This window comes from Melanerpes formicivorus, unplaced genomic scaffold (assembly GCF_026170545.1).
Source record: "Melanerpes formicivorus ecotype bairdi unplaced genomic scaffold, bMelFor1.0.p_v2 SCAF_67, whole genome shotgun sequence".
Classification (NCBI taxonomy): domain Eukaryota; kingdom Metazoa; phylum Chordata; class Aves; order Piciformes; family Picidae; genus Melanerpes; species Melanerpes formicivorus.
Genome location: NW_027142419.1, coordinates 1,794,044 through 1,809,190, shown reverse-complemented (window position 1 = coordinate 1,809,190; position 15,147 = coordinate 1,794,044). Strand labels below are relative to the sequence as shown.

Genomic DNA, 15,147 nt, shown 5'->3' with positions numbered 1-15,147 from the left:
ATCCTTAGAGGCATTCAAGGTCAAACTTGATGAGGCTCTGAGCAACCTCATCTGGTTGGGGATATCCCTGCTCACTGCTGGGGGGTTGGACAAGATGGCCTTTGGAGGTTCCTTCCAACCTGATGCACTCTATGGTTCCATGAAAGCCTGCTCTGCCCATGATGGTTAGGTGCTGTGGAAGTTGCTGTCAGGAAGGGAGAGGAAGGGGAGCAAGCAAGTAGTGTCCTCAGGGAGCTTTCTCCTAGGAGCAGTCATCAATGGTGTCAGGTTTGGAAGGTGTTCATGTGCTGAGGGCACAGTGCCCTTCACCTGACACAGGTGAGGAGCTGGTCTCAGGCTCTCATTCTTCCTGTGGTGAAAGCTTTGGGGCTCCAGTGTCCTGTCAGTGTGAAGCCAGGTTGGTGTTTGGGCATCAGCAGCTGTCCTGCTAACGCTCTGCCAGATGTTTGGGTGGAAATCCTCTGAGTTTGGACAAAGGAATGAAGAGAGAGAGAGAGTTTCAAGCAGGGCTTTTGGCTTTTTCCCCACCTGGAGCTCTGGGTCCAGTTCTGGAGCCTCTGTGCCAGGAAGGATCTGGAGGTGCTGGAAGGTGTCCAGGAGGAGGAGCAGAGGGCTGGAGCTGCTCTGCTGTGAGCACAGCCTGAGAGAGTTGGGGTTGTGCAGGCTGGAGAGGAGAAGGCTCCCAGGAGACCTCATTGTGGCCTTCCAGGATCTGCAGGGGGCTCCAAGAAAGCTGGGGAGGGACTTTTGAGGGTGTCAGGGAGTGATAGGACTGGGGGGGATGGAGCAGAACTAGAAGTGGGGAGATTGAGATTGGCTGTGAGGAAGAAGTTGTTCCTGTCTCAGTCCAGAGAGGGAGAGAGCCTCGGTTCTGTGTTATGGAATCAGAGGCACAAACAAGGCCAAAATATCAACAGCCTTTGAGACTGTTTATTAACAGAATAAAGTGGCTGGATCAGAAGGAGAGGGAAAATAGAGAGGGGGAGAGAGAAGAAGGAGAGATAAGAGGAAAGGAATTACATTACCACACCCCTCAGCCCCCAAGAGAGTTTGGGTCTGGGGAGGAAGGCTGCTGCAGCTCTGGTGTGGAGGAGATGTTGTCCTTGTTGGCTGTGCAGCCTCTGAGCAGCCTCTTCAGCTACTTGTCAGGAGGTGTTGGGTGTTAGGTTGGACTTGATGATCTCTCAGGTCTTTTCCAACCTCATTGCTTCTATGATTCCATGAGTTGTAGCAGGCAGAACTTAGGACACAGAGAGAGGCTTCCTCCTGCTCTGCATCTTCCAGGGTCTCTGTCAGTCTTCTCTCCTGGTATTCTCTCTGGTTTTCTTCAGAGCAGCCTTGCCTAGGTCTTTTCCTTCTCTCCTGTTTCCCTTCCCAGCAGCATTGGCCAGGGCTTTTCCTTCTCCCCAGCCAGCAGTTGCTCAGATCTTTTACACAGTTTTTAGGTCTGTGTATTCCAGAGAGTCTGGAGAGCAGTGGCCTCTGCCTGTTGTTTCCAGGGCAGCTGCAGCCTGCTGAGCAATCCCCATCTGAGCACCTTCCAGAGAGTCCTTATCCAGTGGCAGCTGCCCAGTACACATCAGCTACTGTCTGGGCAAGCAGCAAAGGTGATTTTATCTTTGTTGAGTCACATCAAGATTGAGTCTCTCACACTTCCCCAGGAGGGTGGTGAGAGCCTGGCACAGGCTGCCCAGGGAGGTGGTGGAAGCCTCCTGCCTGGAGGTGTTTGCAGCCAGGCTGGAGGTGGCTGTGAGCAACCTGCTGTGGTGTGAGGTGTCCCTGCCCATGGCAGGGGGGTTGGAGCTGGCTGAGCCTTGAGCTCCCTTCCAGCCCTAACAATTCTGTGATTCTATGATTTTCCCATCCTGGTGATTTCTGTCTCTCAAGGGAAGCTGGGAAGGAGCTTGGCTGGGCCTTGTCAGCCTCTTTTGTTTTCAGTTCTGCCTTCAGTTCACCTCCAGAGCTCCAGATGTGTCCTTTGTGCTCTCAAGCTGCTCCCCAGTGCTGTGTCTGTAGTGCAGCAGTTTGCTCTGTCACCCTGAGGAGATGTGCTGCTCCTGGCACAGGAAGCAAGAGGTTAAACCCAAGACACCCAGGACTGGCTCCCCTGCTGCTGTGCCCTGCCCTGCCTTGTGCACACTGAGCTTGGAACCAGCTGCACATTTGCAGTCCCCAAAGGCTGCAGTGGGCTGTCAGAAGGAAGAAGTTAGATTTGGTTATGCTCTCATCATTCTGTGCTGCCTGGGCACAGGTCCAGTTCAGCCCTGGCTCTGATGCCCAGCTCCACACACAGAGCTGTGCCACATGACTGCTGGATACACCACAAGCTCTTCAGAGGGCACCTGCTGTGCAGACAGCTAGCTTAAAGAGCCAAACACACCCAGTGCTGACCTGAGCATGTGCAGCCTTGCAGCTAGGGAGCTGCTTCATGGCAGCTGCATTTCTGGAAGCAAACCCCAACACCTCCTGTGCCTACAGAGCTTCCTTTGCTGCCAAGTCCTTTGGGGAATGTGTGGCATCACATCCAGGCTGGAAGGATGAGAAAGCATCCAGCAAGTGGGGGATCTAAAAGCTGTGTCCTTCAAATGTGCAGCCAGATGTTGTCAAGCAGATGTTCCACCTCAGGCCTCTTGACTGCAGTGGTAGGCACTCAGCTGCAGGGGCTGCAGTGTCTGTGTGGCTTGGGGTTAAGGTGGGTTCATAGTATCACAGTATCAGTCAGGGTTGGAAGGGACCACAAGGCTCAGCCAGTTCCAACCCCCCTGCCATGGGCAGGGACAGCCCACACTAGATCAGGCTGCCCAGAGCCTCATCCAGCCTGGCCTTAAACACCTCCAGGGCTGGGGCCTCAACCACCTCCCTGCACAACCCAGTCCAGGGCTTCACCACTCTCCTGGGGAAGAACTTCCTCCTCCCCTCCAGCCTCAATCTCCCCACCTCCAGCTTCATTCCATTCCCCCTAGTCCTAGCACTCCCTGAGATCCTGAGCAGTCCCTCCCCAGCCTTCCTGGAGCCCCCTTCAGATCCTGGAAGGCCACAATGAGGTCACCTCAGAGCCTTCTCTTCTCCAGACTGAACAGCCCCAACTCCTTCAGTCTGTCCTCACAGCAGAGCAGCTCCAGCCCTCTGCTCATCCTTCTGGCCCTGCTCTGGACACCTTCCAGCACCTCCAGATCCCTCTTGCCATAGGGGCTCCAGAACTGGAGGCAGGACTCCAGGTGGGGTCTCCCCAGAGCTGAGCAGAGGGGGAGAATCACCTCCCTTGCCCTGCTGGCCACACTTCTCCTGCTGCAGCCCAGGCTCTGCTTGGCTTTCTGGGCTGCAAGTGCACACTGAGAGCTCCTGGGGAGCTTCTCCTCCCCCAGCACCCCCAAGGCTCTCTCCTCAGGGCTGCTTTCCAGCCAGTCCCTGCCCAGCCTGCATTTGTGCCTGGGGTTGCCTCCAGCCAGCTGCAGGACCCTGCCCTTGGTCTTGTTGAACCTCCTGAGGTTGGCTTGTGCCCAGCTCTCCAGCCTGCCCAGCTCCCTCTGGATGGATCCCTTCCCTCCAGCTGTCTGCTGCCCCACACAGCTTGGTGTCAGCAGCAACCCTGCTGAGGCTGCACTCAGTGCCACTGTCCATGGCACCCCCCAGGGATGTTGAACAAGCCTGGGCCCAGGACTGATCCCTGAGGGACTCTGCTTGTCCCTGGCCTCCCCTGGGCCATGGAGCCATGGACAGCCTCTCTGGGTGCAGCCATCAAGCCAGCTCTGTACCCATCCAGTGGTCACCCCTCACACCCATGTGTCACCAGCCTGGAGCCCAGGCTGTGGTGTGGGACAGTGCTGAAGGCTGTGCTCAGCTCCAGCCAAACGACATCAGCTGCTCTCCCCTCAGCTGTTGATGTTGTCACCTGCTCAGGGAAGGCCACCAGGTTGGTCAGGCAGGATTTGCCCTTGGGGAAGCCATGCTGACTGCTCCCAATCACCTCTTCACTATTCTTCTGAGTTCTGTTTAGCCTTTTGGTGTCTCAGCAGTTTGGGTTTGCTCTGTGCTGCAGCTGCGGGAGGTTGTTTTACCTGGGGGTGCTGAGGGTGAAGCTGTTCATAGAATCACAGCAAGGCAGTGGTTGGAAGGGACCTCCAGAGATTGAGTCCAACCCCCCCTGCAGAGCAGCACCACCTAGGGCAGGTCACACAGGAATGCATTCAGATGGGTCTTGAATGTCTCCAGAGAAGGAGGCTCCACAGCCTCTCTGGGCAGCCTGCTCTGGGGCTCCAGAACCCTCACAGTAAAGAGATCCTACTCCTCCTGAGGTGGAATTTTCCTGTGTTGGAGTTTCCATCCATTGCTTCTTGTCCTATCACTGAGTATCACTGCCAGGAGCCTGGCTCCATCCTCCTGACAGCCACCCTCCACACCAGGAGACTCCACAACCTCTCTGGGCAGCCTGCTCCAGGGCTCAGCACCCTCACACCAAACAACTTTCTCCTCCTGGCTTCCAGTTTGTGCCCTCTGCCCCTTGGCCTGGCCCTGGGCACCACTGAGCAGAGCCTGGCCCCAGCCTCTTGCCCCCCACAGCTCCTTTAGCTCTTGCTGAGCATTGCTCAGCTGCCCTTTGGGGCTGCTCTTCTGCAGACTCTCAGCCCCAGGGCTCTCAGCCTCTGCCCCTCCCAGAGCTGCTCCAGGCCCCTCATCATCCTCAGAGCTCTCTGTTGAATCCTCTCCAGCAGTTCCCTGTCCCTCTTGAACCGGGGGGGCCCAGCAGGGTGCACAGTACTGCAGGTGCTGTTCTTGTGGCTGAGAGCCACCAAGCCTTGCTTCTCTCTGGAGCTGTTTGAGGCCACACCTGCACTCAGGAGCCTCCTTTGGGCTGTGCCAGTCCCAGAGCCCTGATTGCTGCTTCAGCTCTCATTTGTCTGCTGATTTTTGCAGCTGCTTTGCTTATTTAATCAGGAGAATGAATCCTTGCTTGAAATGTTGCTGTCTCTGTGGGTTGTTTCTTTCCCCCCCCATGTGCACAGAAGCTGGGCAGAGTCTGAGCAGCAGGCACAGGGGGGAAGCTTTGTGCCTTTGCCTTTCCTCTCGGTGGGTGCCCAGGGTCGCCGCCGGCCCTCCTGAGGTCCATCCACACTGCCTTCAGAGGAAGCCCTTTGAGCCTGGCCCTGAGTGCAAGCTGGCATAAAAGGAGGGGTTTGCTGTGCCAGAACATACTTGCAAGAGCCATTTGCACTAAAAGCATTTCTCTGTCTCCTCCTTCCTGCAGAGAAGTTCAGCAGGGTGCTGCTGGAGCAGCAGCAGGACCGGGCCCGGCGCGAGCAGGAGCGGATCCGACTCTACTCAGCCGACCCCTTCGACCTGGAGGCACAGGCCAAGATAGAAGAAGACATAAGGTAGCAAACCAAAGCTGTCTGCAGGCTTAGGAGGCCTTCAGCATGCTTTGTTTTCCACAGGGGGCCTCCAGCCATGCTGCTTTTTCCAAAGAGGATTGGAATGCTCAGTTGCTGTGTGGGATCCCAGCATTGTCGCTGCTGGCAGCATCCTCCTCCTGTGCCCTCAGCACCTTCTTTTAGAGTGACTAATAGACAGGCTGGGTGCAGCCACAGGTTCCCCTGGTTAGCTCTGGTGGCAGGGTCCTGTTGCTACCAGGAGGTCAGCAGGAGCTGTAGGGTGAGGTAGGCAGAGTGTTGGAAGGCTTCATGGCTGCTCAGTGTCTTGTGGATTAAGCCCTGAGCAGCAGTCCTCCTGCTGGGGAGCTGATGACCAGCTGATGAAGCAGTGTTTGTTGTGGTTGAAAGGTGCTGCTTGCAGGGGAATCTGCAGCAGGTGGGATCACAGAATGGCAGGAGAGGGAAGGGATCTCCAGAGAGCATCCAGTCCAACCCCCCTGCCAAGGCAGGTCACACAGGAACACATCCAGGTGGGTTTGGGATGTGTCCAGAGGTGGAGACTCCACCACCAATCTGGGCAGTCTGCTCCAGGGCTCTGCCACCCTTGAAGCCAAGAAGTTCCTCCTCATGTTTAGATGGAGCTTCTTATGGTCAAGTCTGTGCCAATTACCCCTTGTCCTGTCCCTGGATTAGAAGAATAGAATAGAATAGAATAGACCAGACCAGACCAGGCCAGGTTGGAAGAGACCTTCAAGATCCTCGTGTCCAACCTATAATCCAACACCACCTAATCAACTAACCAATGGCACCAAGCACTCTGTCAAGTCTCCTCCTCAACACCTCCAGGGATGGTGACTCCACCACCTCCCCAGGCAGCACATTCCAAGGGCAATCACTCTCTCTGTGTAGAACTTCCTCCTAACCTCCAGCCTAAACCTCCCCTGGCACAGCTTGAGACTGTGTCCTCTTGTTCTGGGGCTGGGTGCCTGCCTGGGAGAAGAGCCCAACCCCCACCTGGCTCCAACCTCCCTGCAGGGAGCTGGAGAGAGCAAGAAGGTCTCCCCTGAGCCTCCTCTTCTGCAGGCTAAGCAACCCCAGCTCCCTCAGCCTCTCCTCCCAGGGCTGTGCTCCAGACCCCTCCCCAGCCTCCTTGCCCTTCTCTGGACACCTTCCAGCAGCTCAACCTCCTTCCTAACCTGAGGAGCCCAGAACTGGGCACAGGACTTGAGGTGTGGCCTAACCAGTGCAGTGTACAGGGGCAGAATGACCTCCCTGCTCCTGCTGGCCACACTCTTCCTGATGCAGGCCAGGATGCCCTTGGCCCTCCTGGCTGCCTGGGCACACTGCTGGCTCATGTTCAGCCTACCATCAACCAGCACCCCCAGGTCCCACTCTGCCCCCAGCCTGTAGCACTGCCTGGGGTTGCTGTGGCCAATGTGCAGCACCTGGCCCTTGGATGTGTTCAATCTCCTCCCCTTGGCCTCTGTCCAGCCTGTCCAGGTCCCTCTGCAGAGCCTCTCTACCCTCCAGCAGATCAACTCCTGCCCCTAGCTTGGTGTCAGCTGCACATTCACTGCTGATGGACTCAATGCCCTCATCCAGATGATCAGTGAAGATGTTAAAGAGCACAGGGCCCAGCACTGATCCCTGGGGCACACCACTGGTGCCTGGGCACCACTGACAAGAGCCTGGCCCCATCCTGCTGCCCCCCACCCTTGAAGCAGTGCTCAGCACTGATGAGCTCCCCCTCAGGCTGCCTCAACAGCCCCAACTCTCGCAGGCTTAAGGGAGATGTTTGCTGGGCTGGGTTTGTTTGGAAGGGGTTGCTCTGAGGTTCAGCTGCTGGAAGATGTGAGGTTTTCCCCCTTTCTCTCTTCCCTGCTCCAATTCAGGCAACAAAACATTGAGGAAAACATGACCATAGCCATGGAGGAGGCCCCCGAGAGCTTCGGGCAGGTGGTGATGCTCTACATCAACTGCAAAGTCAACGGACATCCAGTCAAAGCCTTCGTGGACTCAGGTGAGCTGCCTCCCATCTCAGCTTTTCCTCTGCTCCCTCCCTTCCCTCTCTGAGGAGGACCTAAAGCTCCAGAGGTTCTTGCCCCCAAAATTCCTTCATGAAGCACTGTGTAAAACAGCACTTTGAAACCTGAGCGGAGCCTGAGCGTTGCTGCAGGTGAGCAGAGCGAACCCTGGTGAGAGTCCTGCCTTCAGTTTTGGGCCCCTCACTCCCAGAAGGACAATGAAGGGTTGGAGCAGGTGCAGAGAAGGGCAAGGAAGCTGCTGAAGGGTCTGGAAAACAGGGCTGGGGAGGGGCAGCTGAGGGAGCTGGGGGTGTTGAGCCTGGAGGCTGAGGGGAGACCTCATTGCTCTCCACAGCTCCCTGAAAGGAGGCTGGAGCCAGGTGGGGGTTGGGCTCTTCTCTCAAGCAAGGAGTGACAGGACAAATGGCAATGGCCTCTAGTTGCATCAGGGAAGGTTTAGGTTGGCCATGAGGAGCAATTTCTTCCCCTTGAGGGTTGTCCAGGCCTGGCTCAGGCTGCCCAAGGCAGTGGTGCAGTCCTCATCCCTGGAGGGCTTTTAGAAGTCATAGAGAGGTGGTGCTGAGGGCCATGGTTTGGTGGTGCCCTGAGCAGGGCTGGGTTCAAGGTTGGACTCAGTGATCTTCAAGGTCTCTTCCAACCAAAACAATTCCATGATGCTCTGAAAGTTGATCTTGGGGTGAAGAGCAGAGGGCTGCCTGGTGCTGTGCTGGACAGCTCAAGTCCAGCAGTGTGGGAGGCCCAGGGCTGCTTCTTGCCTGTGTGCTGTAAGCAGTGCCCAGGAGGTGCCTGGCAGGTCACTCAGGGATCTTCAAGGTCTCTTCCAACCCAAACAGTTCCACGAATCCATGACCCTGTTCCATGAGAAGCAGCACACATGAGGTGCTGAGCACCCCAGGTCAAGGCCCCTGCAAGAATTTGCTGTGCTGCCAGAAAGGGCACAGGCACACAGCTCACTTTACAGCTGGGGGGATCTCACATGCCTTCAGTGCAGAGCTTCCCAGCACAGCCTTAAAGGGGCAGAGCCCTGCAGAGCTGGGTCCTGTGCTGTCAGTGCTGCTCTGCCTGTGCACAGCCAGACACAGGGAGCCCTCCTGCCCTGACACAGCTGCCTGCTGCAGGCTGCTTTGTTTCCTGGCTGCTGAGCCATAGAATCAGCCAGGTTGAAAAAGACCTCAGAGATCATCAAGTCCAACCTAGGACCTAATACCTAACACCTCCTGACAACTAAACCATGGTTCTAAGTGCCACATCCAGTCCCTTCTTTAACACCTCCTTTCAGGCTGCCCCTGCTTCACTCCCCTCTTGCCCCCTGCCTTTCCTGGGTGAAGGGTCTGGAGAACAGTTCTGGTTAGGAGCAGCTGAGGGAACTGGGAGTGTTCAGTGTGGAGAGGAGGAGGCTCACTGCTCCCTCTGCAGCCCCCTGAAAGGAGTTTGCCATGAGGTGGGGGTTGGTCTCTTCTTCCTAGTGTCAAGTGATAGGAGGAGCAGGGCAGGGATTGTCCACCTGGACTGAGCACTGCTGAGGCCACATCTTTGAGACCTGGGTTCAGTTTTGGGCCTCTCACTCCCAAGAAGTACAATGAAGGGTTGGAGCAGGTCCAGAGAAGGGCATGGAAGCTGCTGAAGGGTCTGGAGAACAGGGCTGGGGAGGAGCAGCTGAGGGAACTGGGAGTGTTCAGTGTGGAGGCTGAGAGGAGACTTCATTGATCTCTACAGCTCCCTGCAAGGAGGCTGGAGCCAGGTTGGGGTTGGGCTCTGCTCCCTAGTATCAGGTGACAGAATGAGAGGAAATGGCCTGAAATCCTACCAGGGGAGCTTTAGCTTGGAGATTAGGAACTATTTCTTTGCTGCAAGAGTGGTCAGGGATTGGCACAGGCTGCCCAGGGGGTGGTGGAGGCCCCATCCCTGGAGGTGCTCCAGACGCTTGTGGCCATGGCAGCTGGGACATGGTTTGGTGGCCACGGTGGGGTTGGGTCAGTGGTTGGACTGGATGACCTTGGAGAGCTTCTCCAACCCCAAACAGTTCTCTGACTCTATGACTTGTGCTGAGCTGTCAGCATTTAACTTGAACTCTTGTGGCTGGCAGGTGCCCAGATGACCATCATGAGCCAGGCCTGTGCTGAAAGGTGCAACATCATGAGGCTGGTGGACCGGCGGTGGGCTGGCATCGCCAAGGGTGTTGGCACACAGAAAATCATTGGCAGAGTGCACTTAGGTAAGGGCTGGCATGCTGCTGGGGGGGCTTTGGCAGCAATCTCTCTGCATTCCAGCCTTGACAGGCTGGAGAGGTGGGCACAAGCCAACCTCAGGAGGTTCAACAAGACCAAGGGCAGGGTCCTGCAGCTGGGTGGAGGCAATCCCAGGCACAAATCCAGGCTGGAAAGCAGCCCTGAGGAGAGAGCCTTGGGAGTGCTGGGGGAGGAGAAGCTCCCCAGGAGCTCTCAGTGTGCACTTGCAGCCCAGAAAGCCAAGCAGAGCCTGGGCTGCAGCAGGAGAAGTGTGGCCAGCAGGGCAAGGGAGGTGATTCTCCCCCTCTGCTCAGCTCTGGGGAGAGCCCACCTGGAGTCCTGCCTCCAGTTCTGGAGCCCCTATGGCAAGAGGGATGTGGAGGTGCTGGAAGGTGTCCAGAGCAGGGCCACGAGGTTGATCAGAGGGCTGGAGCACCTCTCCTGTGAGGACAGACTGAAGGAGTTGGGGCTGTTCAGTCTGGAGAAGAGAAGGCTCTGAGGTGACCTCATTGTGGCCTTCCAGGATCTGCAGGGGGCTCCAAGAAGGCTGGGGAGGGACTGCTCAGGATCTCAGGGAGTGCTAGGCCTAGGGGGAATGGAATGAAGCTGGAGGTGGGGAGACTTAGGCTGGAGGTGAGGAGGAAGTTCTTCCCCATGAGAGTGGTGAAGCCCTGGACTGGGTTGTGCAGGGAGGTGGTTGAGGCCCCAGCCCCGGAGGTGTTTGCAGCCAGGCTGGCTGAGGCTCTGGCCAGGCTGCTCTAGTGTGGGGTGTCCCTGCCCATGGCAGGGGGGTTGGAGCTGGCTGAGCCTTGAGCTCCCTTCCAACCCTGACTGATCCTATGACTCCCTGCAGGCATGGCACTGGGGGTGTCTGGTGAAGGTTGGTTGTTGGAAGCTCCTGCAGGGTCCAGCAAAAGCACTTCTGCCGTGTGCCTGTCTGTGGTGGGCACAGGATGCTGCCTGCTGACTCATTTCATGTATTTTAAATGCCCTTTGTGAATCCTCCTCCCTAATCCTTGCAGCTGAGAAGCCCTCAGGTCCTGCAGGTGCAGAGGCCTTGTTCCCCCTGCATGCAGACAGGCTGATGAGCAGCGACAGGATCCTTCCTGCTTGGGGTGGGACTGCCAGGCAGATGCTCAAGAAGGTTTCCAGAGCCAGTGGAGTGTTCCCTGTTCCCCTGGGAAGAGGAGGCTGGCTCCACTCTTGTGCAGCCTTTCTGGGTGAGAGGAGATTGTTCTCACAGCCTGGAGAGTCAATTCTCTCCCCTGTTGTTGCTGCCTGGGTTTGTGCCCTAATGAGCTGTGCACAGCTCCTCCAGCTTGGAGGGTTAGGTAAGCAGGACCTGAGGCTCCCCAGCAGGTCAGCTTTGAAGATAATGAACTGCTTGAGATCAATGCAGGCCTGGTGGTCCCTGGGGCTTACACAGGGCTGTGCTTTGTGTGAGCAAAGCACTGGTGTCAGATCTGCCCAGCAGGTTTGTTCAGCCCGCTCCCAGCAGATGGAAGAGTAGGAATTGGATGCGTTGCCAGATGCTGACTTCTCTCCCTTGGGTTTCAGCTCAGGTCCAGATTGAAGGGGATTTCCTTGCCTGCTCCTTCTCCATCCTTGAAGAGCAGCCCATGGACATGCTTCTAGGACTGGATATGCTGAAGAGGCATCAGGTATCTTGAGCTGGTTGCTGACTCTTGGGAGAGCTGAGCGCTTCTCCTAGCTAACTGCCAAGCGTAAACACCTCGCCCGTGGACTTCTAGGGATATTCTGAGGAGGGCTGGTGGTGGATTAGCTCCCAGCCAGTTAGGAGAGGAGAGATGCACAGCACTGTCACAGACAGCTGGAGGGTGGCTGGCTCTGCTGAGAGCTGCTCAGAGCTTTCCAGCTGAGTGATTTGACACAGCCCAAGCCGTGTGGCTGCCGCTCTCGGCCCACGCGCAGCCGCTGGCTGTGGATTGCTTCACCTTGCTTCTCCTTTCTCCTCTTGGGGGGGGGATTGCCTGGCTCTTAGCAGGGCCCTGATGTCTCCCTGCTCTTTCACAGTGTTCAATTGATCTCAAGAAGAATGTGCTAGTGATTGGCACGACTGGCTCCCAGACCTCCTTCCTCCCCGAGGGCGAGCTGCCGGAGTGCGCCCGGCTGGCTTACGGGGCCGGGCGGGAAGACGTGCGGCCGGAGGAGATCGCAGACCAGGAGCTAGCAGAAGCAATACAGAAGTCTGTAGAGGAAGCAGGTACCAGGAGGAGCCCTGTTGAAGCATTCACCTGTGTTGTGTTCTTGTGGTGGTCTGCCAGCACTCCCCCATCTCAGCTCTGAGGAGATGGAGCGACGCAGCATGGGCGAGGGAGCGGTGGAGAGCAAAAGGCTTTGTTCTTGCTCCTGGCCTCTAGCTGCACTCCTCCTGTGCAGCAAGGGCTGCCTGCATGAGATCACTCAGGGTGCTTGCTGTGTGATTTGTGCTCTCTTTGCAGCTTCCTACGTGCTCTGGAAAAGAGAAGGCTCTGGGGAGACCTCAGAGCAGCCTTCCAGTACCCAGAGGGGGCTCCAGGAGAGCTGGGGAGGGACTCTGGACAAGGGCTGGGAGTGCCAGGCTGAGGACAATGGCTTTGAGCTGGGAGAGGGGAGACTGAGAGTGGAGATGAGGAAGAAATTGTTGAGAGTGAGGCTGGGGAGACTCTGGCACAGGTTGCCCAGGGAGGCTGTGGCTGTGCCCTGCCTGGAGGTGTTGAAGGCCAGGCTGGATGAGGCCTTGAGCAGCCTGGGCTGGTGGGAGGTGTCCCTGCCCGTGGGAGGGGGTTGGAGCTGGGTGGTCTTTGAAGGTCCTTTCCAACCCAACTCATTCCATGAACCTCTCAGTCTGGTTTCTTGGCTTTTGAGGGTGTGGAGACAAAGGCTGTGTCTGGCAGCCCTGGTGCCTAGTGAGGGCCATGGCCCTGCTGGGTGGTGTTTCAGCAGCCTCAGGTCAGGAGGCTTCTGCAAATCCTCCTCTTAATAGCTGCAGCATGCAGAAATAGAGGAGCTGTGGCAGTGGGTCCAAAGCTGTGGACAAAAGCCCAGGACAGTTTTTAGAAGCAGTGCTGCTTCAGCATTTCCATCTCAGAGTGCTGCTGGTGCCCTCAGATGGGGAATTGCTTCTCTGCCTGAAGGTCACTGCTGCTCTGAATGCCAAGCAGCTGGATTCACATCCTGGTGGCTATAAAACTCTCTCCTTGTGTTTTATAGAGACCTCTGCTTTTTACTTTGAAAGCACCCAAAGCTTCTGCTTCCCCCACAGCTGCAGAGCTCCTTGCTGGGCCCTGCCTGAGCTGATGAAGTTGCTTGCTTCAATATAGAACCACAGAACTGCCAGGGCTGGAAGGGAGCTCAAGGCTCAGCCAGCTCCAACCCCCTGCCATGGGCAGGGACACCTCACACCACAGCAGGTTGCTCACAGCCACCTCCAGCCTGGCTGCAAACACCTCCAGGCAGGAGGCTTCCACCACCTCCCTGGGCAACCTGTGCCAGGCTCTCACCACCCTCCTGGGCAACAACTTCTTCCTCACAGCCAATCTCAATCTCCCCACTTCTAGTTTTGCTCCATCCCCCCCAGTCCTATCATTAGCTGGCACCTAAAAATTGAATCACAGAGTTGTTAGGCTTGGAAGGGACCTCAAGGATCACCTAGCTCCAACCCCCCTGCCAGGCTTTCTTTTAAGACCCTAGCTGAGAGCTAGAGAATTGTTTGGGATGGAAAATCTCTCCAAGGCCATCCAGTCCAACCATCAACCCAACACCACCAATGCCACCAAACTATGTCCCCAAGTGCCAAGGCCACACTTTCCTCGAACACCTCCAGGGGTGGGGACTCCACCACCCCCCTGGGCAGCCTCTTCCTGTGCCTGACCACTCCTGCAGCAAAGGAATTGTTCCTACTCTCCAAGCTAAAGCTCCCCTGGTAGGATTTCAGGCCACTTCCTCCTGTTCTGTCAGCTGATACTAGGGAGAAGAGCCCAACCCCCACCTAGCTCCAGCCTCCTCTCAGGGCGATGTAGAGAGTCAGAAGCTCTCCCCTCAGCCTCCTCTTCCCCAGACTGAACACCCCCAGCTCCCTCAGCTGCTCCTCCCCAGCCCTGTTCTCCAGACCCTTCCCCAGCCTCCCTGCCCTTCTCTGGCCCTGCTCCAGCCCTCAGTGTCCCTCTTGGACCCAAAACGGAACCCAGGATTCAAGTTGTGGCCTCAGCAGTGCCCAGTCCTGGGTGACAATCCCTGTCCTGCTCCTGCTGCCCACACTCTTTCTGATCCAGGCCAGGCTCCTGGTGGCCTTCTTGCCCCCCTGGGCACAGCCTGGGCTCCTCTTCAGCTGCTGTCACCCAGCACCCCCAGGGCTTTCTCTGCTGGGCAGTTTCCAGCCCCTCTGCCTCAAGCTTGGAGCCTTCCTGGGGTTGCTGTGACCCAAGAGCAGGGCCCAGCCTGTGGCTTTGTTAAACCTCACACAGTTGACCTCAGCCCAGCCAGCCAGCCTGGCCAGATCTCTTTGCAGAGCCTTCCTTACCCTCCAGCACATTCACTTCCCACCCAGGTCAGTGTCATCTGCTCCTGTGTAAAGCTCAAGTGTGAGAGGCAGGTTTTTATGTAACCCTAAAAGATGCCCACTTGGGAGGCAATGAATTCTCCTTTGCCACTCCCCTGCTGCTGCTGGAGAGCCTGCAGGGTGAGCAGTGACTTCCCTTGCAGACAGCAGAGTTGTTTAGGGGGGGCACAGGGCTGCACTGATTGGTCCCTTGGCCCAGTTTTCATCCATTCAAGTTTTCCAGTGATGTCAGAGCCTGGAGGGGAAGGGCTGGCTGGAATGAATCACCCAGAAGTGGTTTCCCTGGCTGGCTTTTAAGGCCAGCTTTGGAGGCTTATTAACTGAAATTGCAGCCAGGCAAGAGAAACACAAACACAGCTTTGGCCTCGCCCCTGCCAGGCTTGCACATCATTGAAGGTCAGGCTCAGCAGCTTGAGCTCTTCACAGGAGCTGGCAGAGAGAATGAGCAGATGTGAATCTTGGTTCTTGCCCTGGTGGGAGGTGGAGCCTGGTGGAGCCTGGGTTGGGTTTTGCAATATCACAGAATCACAGATCAGAGCTCCAAGCTCCTCCAGCCCAACTCTCCACCCAGCACTGAAGGATCAACACCAAACCATGGCCCTAAGCACCAGGCCCACCTTGAACACCCCCAGGGATGGGGACTCCAGCACTGCCCTGGGCAGCCCATTCCAAAGCTGGAGAACCCTTCCAGGGCAGAAATCTTTCCTGAGCTCCAGCCTGAGCCTCCCCTGGGGCAGCTTGGAACCATTGCCTCTGCTCCTGTCCCTGGGCACCAAGGAGCAGAGGCTGCTCCCTCCTCACCCCAACCTCCCTGCAGGGAGCTACAGAGAGCAGGGAGGTCTCCCTCAGCCTCCTCTTCCCCAGCCTCACCCCCCCAGCTCCCTCAGCCCTCCTCTAGCCCAGGGGCTCCAGGCCCTTCTCCAGCCTGGCTGCCCTGCTCTGGA

General features: G+C 57.0%; 1 protein-coding gene across 1 annotated transcript in view; it reads left to right on the top strand.

Moving 5' to 3' along the window:
- The window catches only part of DDI2 (DNA damage inducible 1 homolog 2), a 37,557-nt gene that overhangs the window by 16,109 nt on the left and 6,301 nt on the right, over positions 1-15,147 (top strand). The window contains exons 4-8 of the mRNA XM_068162802.1: positions 5,246-5,372; positions 7,262-7,389; positions 9,501-9,629; positions 11,200-11,303; positions 11,677-11,866. Of these exons, the coding sequence (XP_068018903.1) occupies positions 5,246-5,372; positions 7,262-7,389; positions 9,501-9,629; positions 11,200-11,303; positions 11,677-11,866 (678 nt within the window). The remainder of the gene's footprint in view (positions 1-5,245; positions 5,373-7,261; positions 7,390-9,500; positions 9,630-11,199; positions 11,304-11,676; positions 11,867-15,147) is intronic.